This window comes from Rhagoletis pomonella, unplaced genomic scaffold (assembly GCF_013731165.1).
Source record: "Rhagoletis pomonella isolate Grant_MI unplaced genomic scaffold, Rhpom_1.0 Rhpom_scaffold_07915, whole genome shotgun sequence".
NCBI classification, from domain to species: Eukaryota; Metazoa; Arthropoda; class Insecta; order Diptera; family Tephritidae; genus Rhagoletis; species Rhagoletis pomonella.
The window spans coordinates 37-7,509 of record NW_023466440.1 but is presented as its reverse complement, the minus strand read 5'-3'; the positions used below and the strand labels follow the sequence as shown (position 1 = coordinate 7,509).

The 7,473-nt window shown below is 41.0% G+C and overlaps 1 protein-coding gene across 1 annotated transcript; it reads right to left on the bottom strand.

Moving 5' to 3' along the window:
- Positions 1-389: 389 nt before the first annotated feature.
- LOC118755917 lies at positions 390-1,373 on the bottom strand. The gene is made up of 2 exons (XM_036490716.1): positions 1,328-1,373; positions 390-1,218 (listed from the first exon to the last, which is right to left on the bottom strand). Exons 1-2 carry the CDS (start codon positions 1,371-1,373, stop codon positions 569-571), a joined length of 696 nt encoding a protein of 231 aa, XP_036346609.1. The 3' UTR covers positions 390-568.
- Positions 1,374-7,473: the final 6,100 nt, after the last annotated feature.

Below are 7,473 nucleotides of genomic sequence, written 5' to 3'. Positions count from 1 at the left end.
CGCTTTGCTCTAAAATAGCAATGCATTGTCTTCAGAAGGCTGTTCAGAATCTGGCATTTGCATATTTAGGTATTTGTAAATTCACAACAATAGAATGCAAACGGTTGCCTTGGTGACAGGCATAAAATTTGCAAATGCAAATTCAAGACCATTTCCACAACATCCTGAACAGCCCTATAGATTTTATTTCTTTTTATTATTTTATAATAGGCTGCTTTGTAGGTCGAGGGTTTAGAGGCTGATGCCTTGAAACTAGTTGAGGGGAAAATCGTTTTCGTAGTGGAGTTTCGCTCGCTCGCGCAGTTGCGGGAGGCTTTTGCGCTAAAAGCTTGTTCAAGCACGCTCACGAACACGAAAAAAAATAGTAAACGAGTTCATGTCATTCATAGTTTACCTGTCGTTCGCTTCAAAATTCCGCTCAGAATTATCAGGAAAACTCATTGCTGCCCACTGCCGTCTCTCGCCAGCGCTCGCGCTCGTAATAATCTGCCGCATAGCCCGCGCCACTACCACTACCGCCGCCTTCCAACCAGCTATTGCTGTCGCCCGCCCACCAACTGCCCAGAAATCACCGCTCACTGGCATGCGTCGTCGAGCCAATGCCGCCGTTACTGTAGCCGAGCGGCCGCTTAAAGAAGCCCAGCGTGTCGAGCGTGCGGAAAGTGCGTCGTATCAGCTCGTCCTTGTACTTCCAGATCGTCTTGTCTTCGACCGAGTTCTCGCGGTACTCCTCACAGCTTTTCTTCAACGTATTCACGCAATCGGCGCGATAGTGCTGCAGCTGCGCATCGGTCGTATTTACCGGGTAGGATTTGCAGACACCACCGAGGCAGGCGAGCGGAAAGTGATTGTGCAGCGTGAGCACGCGCTCTGGGACATGGAAACATTTGACGTACTGGTTGGGATTGGTGTAGTTTTTGGCGCGGTGCACGTGCTGCAGCATATGCATGCCAGCCATGGGTATGTCCTTGTGCCAGCCATGCTCGTGCTGTTGGTCATCGAGGAGGTAGATGTTCCGAAAATTGTAGCTGTTGTAGCCCTCCGGTTTGATTTGCAGCGACTCGGGAACCACCTTTTCCATCAGCTCCGACCAGAGCACAAAGTTGCCCTTCGGCATGATGACCTCGTCGATGTCCAGCAACGCGATGTACTTGTACAGATAGTGATTCTTGTAGAGGCAATCATTGTAGGGTATGACTTCGTTCTGGCTTTCGCTCACTCACTTTTCGCAAATGTTGCTAGAAACAAAATCATCGGCCTGTACCTGTAAAAAAAAAAATATTTAGTAAAATTACAAGTTAGATTTACTATTTTTTTACAACCTTACCTGCGATTGCGTAATCCCTCGTGCATGAATGCAATTTCCTTCCCATTCTTCCAATGAAGTGAATGAGTTTTTCTTCAATGTCATTTGTGAAACAGGGCTTGGACTTCCGAAATTATTTAGTACGCACCACTCTAACAATTGGAGTAAAAACCAATTTTCGTAGTAGCCGGGTTTCATCATTTTTCACATTCGCAATATCACAAAATTGGAATATTTCACATAATGATCCAAGTAATAAACTTAACTTAAACAGTAATCAGCTCTTTCCAATTTTAATTTATTTATACATACATATATAGACAGAATATTTAAATATTGTCAATGTAGTGACTCATTTTCAGTAAGATCATCGTCATTCATACCTAAATATTGACATGAATCAAAACTTTATTATAGAGTAGATTTTTTAATAAAACGAACTAGAGGAGTAGATTAAACACTTTTCTAAAACGTACTAAACCCATATCAGAACGTAGTGACGTCCTAGTACGGTTGTATAAATTCCCATATACATACGTTCCACAAATGGAAAAAAACATATGTTGATGCATACCATCGCACCATTCGATGAATCATTCTTAATCGTTAGCTTTGCTAACATAAATATATTTTACACACTCAAAGAGGCAGTGTCATGAGGAAATATCAATGCACTAACTTTTTGTAGTTATTTCTCATATTTTTATCTAAAATTCAAAAGCAAATAAGACATTTTGTAATAAAATTTGAAATTCAACTTATGAATTCTGCTGCATATGAGCTACCCTGTTTTTAGCCGAGTATCACCTACAGTGGCATCCGAACTTTTTGGTGGGGTGGCAGGCTAGTTGTAGGGTTGCGAGAATGGCTAAAAAACTCTCCGAGTGTAGATTAATACGTTGTCGACAACTCCATGCAATGAAGTTGAATTGCTAATTACGAATATTAGTAGATCAAGTCATTAACGGAAAGGATCTTTTTCATAAGAGCACTTAATATTGGCACTTCCAAACACCATAAATGCAATTTACAATTTTCGGTGTGATAAAATTTTACCCTGCCCATGCATCCCTGCACAATGGAGTGTATGACATGTTTGCGATCCACTTGTCATTTTCGTGGGTTGCAAACTTGGATTAAGCCATATTTACACGCGTTAGTTGGAGAAGGGCAATTGATAGAAAATAATGCCACGTTCAGACTGACCAATCTTGTTGCAATTAACAAACGATTTTTTTATGACAAATGCTTAAATAATTCCTATCTTATTCACTCGCCACCCAACAATAAAAAAAGGTAATCAACTGCGAACAAGTTGAAAAACAAAATTAAAGCAGGACATATTTCAGGAAAAAATGGGTCGCTTCAGCACACTAAAACAGAAGGCCATTCAGAACCCTCAACGTTTTGGTTTGGCGTGCCGATTGTGTGAAGGGAAACACCCAATTCGTCTGTGCCCAATTTATCGTGCCAAGACACCAGAAGAGAGGCTACGGGAGGCGCTGCTAGGACACTTCTGCGGCAACTGTCTTTCTATGGACCACAAAACCGACAATTGTAGTAGCGAGGCGAGATGCCGTCAATGCAACGAGAAGCACCATTCTACCCTCCATATCGATGAACTTAGAGACTCATGGAGGTCAGAGAATGAAACCAGCAAGCCGTGGAGCGTTCAAGTAGAGGAAGAAGAAAACGCTGATTGTGCGATTTCCATTTGCGCCTCTGACTCTGGAACGGAGACTAGGCCTCTTCGTCCAGAAAATGAACAGAGCGACTTATGTGGGTCCGGAGCGGAGACTAGGCCTCTTCGCCCGGCCATGAATGGGGGATCGGAAACCAGGTCTTTTCGACCCCTGCTCCAACATGAACGCGACAACTTAGAAGACCGCGCGCACACACGGCGTCTTGGATCACCACGCAGAATTCAGCGACGGCGCGGAGTGGAAACTAGGCCTTTCCGCCTGCGTCGACAGAACGACAATAGGCTTGCTCCTAGGTTCCGCCAGGTAGCCACATCCAACATGTTCCGCAACGGGCTCCTGGGACAACATGCTATCGCGGGTCCAACATTGAGCCCTATGATTGCTATTGCGCCGACAGCAGTGGTAAAAGTCGAGGCGATGGGGCGCCTTCATCTAGTCCGCGCTCTCATCGATAGTTGCTGCGCCACCACGATAATCTCAGCGGACCTAGCTCGGGAGTTGAGGCTGGAACAGACACGGGTCGGAAATCAAACGGGTTGCGTCTTATGCCTTCGAGGAAAGCACGGCGACAATAAACGTATTGCGACCCACGCGACGGTTAAAAGGAACTACCACCGCGTATCGCCAGCCAGCAACGTAGATCCTGCCGTCGCCACAGCATACCAGCACATTCGGTTGGCCGACCCACACTTCTACAGTTCGACTCCCATTCGCCTAGTCCTTGGCATTGACGTTTACGCCGACGTAATCCTGCCGGGTATACTTCCAACTTCCTTTGGGCCTCTGCTAGCTCAGAGCACCATCTTCGGATGGGTACTCTCTGGCGTTACCAGAGCATAAACATAAACGATACATTTATATTTATAACTGTTCTGATTGAATGAATTTCTACATATGAATTTTTTGAAGTTTATTTTTATGAATCTTTCTTCTTAATAAAAGTGCACTTGAAAATGTCCACGTATCTTTACTCTTATATTTTACATCTCTTTCCCTCAAGCAGCAACTTAGATTCGAGGAGAATGCAAGTGAAACGATGCGGGACGACGAACGAGGAATCTGGCTCCTCTCCAACGAAACCAGAGAAACATATTTTTTATGAATTTTTATAATATTTTGTTTGGACATGTTAATAGTTGATCTGGTAGTTGCTGCATAAATTTTGGATGTTGCTTGCCGCAAGGGGGCCGGTATGTTTAGGCCTTCGCCCTAAATATTTCTATATTTTTTCGACCCGCCCTAATGTTGGCATATGTGCACATGTACACACACATACATGTGCACACGTATTATTATTAACTCGCGCCGTTAACTGATGTTTCCCGCCGGATAATAACCTATCGTTAAGTTTCCCCTTAATATCGGTTGTTGTCCGGCGGTCCGATTTAAAATCCCGCAAATCCTTAACTTCACTTCGGTTTAGAAGATCAACGCGAGCAGACCAGCAGCTACCAGGCCACTGTCACTAAGGTAACAACATTGTCATTTATACCAATATTTATTTAACTCTGACTGAATATTTTATATTAAACAAATATTAAAAAAGAAATATTTCGCTTTGGTTTTTATTTCCATTCGTTATCACCTGCACCGGAGCGTTATTCCCGATAAGCGCCCCCGTGCGAGTTCAGTCAGAAATAGAACTAAAATATTAAATCTAACTAATTTAGTGATGGGAATAACGAATCTGAAGTAATTTTTTCAATTATTTCACTTCCCTCATTTTTAAGTTGAAAATAAAAAAGACTGTCTGTAAGCGGTCATTCCTGTTAAAGCTTAAAAATAAAGTACCACAGTGCGTATACTGAATTTCAAATATTATTTTATTTATTGTTTGTGGAAGTTATAAAAACAATTTTTTGCTGGTGTTAGACACAAGTTCAAATTACATTTCATGCAATAAACCTGTGTATCGAACTTTTTGCAAAATTTGCATCGTCTTTTGCCCTTCGCTTCAGTCATTCCAGGACTATGGCCATACTGATCAAAACGTTCCTTATCGCCTGGTATTTTAGCTTTGATCCCTATTGTGGACGAATTAGGTCTCGCTATTTCTGCTGGTGGCCTACCCACTGCAATAGTTCTGTACTTGCACAGACTTTCAGCAACAGATTCGCGAAATTGTGGTAAACTTATCTTCATGTTTTCAGCCGGGTTTTGTCGCCGAAAGAGAATATATGAATTTGTTATAGTCATATCTAGCATATGGTAAAAGATTCGCAGCATTACATTTTGTGTCTTCAAACGGATATGATATCTGCCCATCAACCCATCCGAAGTAGCATTGGTCCGGCCAAATGGCTGAATGAAAACATATGTTGAGGCTAGTCGGACAATCTTTGTGTCCTTCCACAATACATTTGTCACTTCAACTCCGTAAGCAGTTGCTGTATATTCTTCAACAAATCCACGTTTAGCCTTTGCCAATTCTTTGTCTGTGGATAATTTGCAACGCGGAATTCTATTCATACGAATAGTACCTAATGAGTATATACCACGAGCACGGAGATATACAAGTAAGGAAATGGATGTGTATAAATTGTCAAAATACAAGACGTGGTTCATAAAATTTGGAATGGTTTTAGACAGTGTGACGAAATCGTTTTAGATAGTCTGACGACCACGTTCGCTGTAGCTCCAAGGTCTGGCATGTCTGCTAGAACCACATTGTCTCCTGCGCCATTGTAGATCTCACGAAAAATTTTATTCCCCATTTGTGTGGCTTATTCGGCATATATTGGCGGAGATGGTGACGCATTTTAGTTGAACACATCTGTTCATCCACGCACAAACGAGGGTTTTTTGGAACAGAGTCAAATTGCTCGTTTAGTTTGTCTGAGAGGTTTCTGATTCTGTACAGGGGGTCATATCCATGCTGTCCTTTTTGAATGCGATCCTCTTCGTTTGCCAAGCATAAATATTTTTGTATGTTCTTAAATTGCTTGCTTGACAAGGTGCATCGAATAGGCATTCTTGCTCCAATAACTTTCCAAAGAAGGATAGCGGTAAAGTGACATGTAAAATAAAATACCAATGTATTGTCGAATTTGTACATGAATTGTTTTGAAGACTGTGTTTACGTTTTCTCGTAAAGCAGCTCGACTGGTTTCTTCAACTATTAAGTCAATAATTTCGTTGTTAAAAAAGTAGTTGAAGCAATCGGCAGGCGTTTTGAGTGAGTTGAATAAATTTGGAAGTTGAATATCTCCAAGGAAGGCAATTTCATTTACATGGAGTTGCATTCCCCTTTTCTTCCATATCATTGCATTGAAATTTTTCGATTTCGGATCGATGCTTTGCAAAGCTAATAGGAATGACAATAAAATTTTTATTAATGATTTTGCAGTTTGAAAGTATTAAAAATACACACATTCTTAAGTAAAACCACCTGCTCCTGGAATGTACTGAATACCATTTTCTTCAGCTTCGGGTAACGGCGATCGAGGATTCTTCCTTGACTTGAAACGGTTTGATAAAGTTGAAGGTGTCGAAGAATATAACGGTGCATCCACTCTATCATTCTCATGTACACTACTAATATTAAGCGACGTATCTATTTGATCCAATAATCGAACACTTGATTCTGCCATCTGCTCCAAACAGCTTGATATCTCATTTTCGTACTCTCTTGCATCCAAATTTAGGCTACTATTTCCTGGTTGAAAATCTGGATCAGCAATGCTGTCATCACTGTCAAAGTCACCATTACAATCTCGTAAATCTATATCGGTTTCCACGGAGTCCATAAGCTCCTGAATCTCTTCATCCGACACACATAGGGGTGTTTGAACGATTTAGGCGGCCAAAAACCAATTTGGTAAAATTTTAGAGAAAACTTAAAAAATTAGTCACATTCGATAGGGAACATTCCAAATAACATTTCCCAGCCCCCCTCACTTTTCTTACTTGCACAGCGAACGCTCCCCGTTGACCGGAAACAGAATATTCTAACGCTGCTTATAAATAAATTTTCGCTCTCTAGAAAGATCGTGGCGGTTTTAAGTTAATATTTTGACTACCGCAGTATATTCTTAAAAAGTAGTGATGGCTCCGCATACAGACCGTAATAATGCATTTAAGCGTAAATATTTTTTAATAATTTTATTAAGCAAAAGTTCAATTTAAATGTAACGAAAATAGCGGTTTTCAACGAGTATTTTTTTGTTAATTTTTGTGAATATTAAGGAATTTGTTGTATCCCCGGGAGAGATCGCGTTATTATTCTTTGTTCAATTGAAAGCTTAGAAATTTGGCTAATATAGTATGAAAAGACTGCCCGCAGAAAATGGCAGATAAGTGGTATTTCTTAACTTAGAAAATGTATTAAGGAAAAATCTAAAAACACGACTAGTATATAGTAACACTACTTTAGATCTATTTTAACACTAAAACAAGTAAGAGCAGCGCTGTCTTCGGCTATGCCGAAGGCTTCATACCTTTCATGAACATCTGGAAATTTTACTT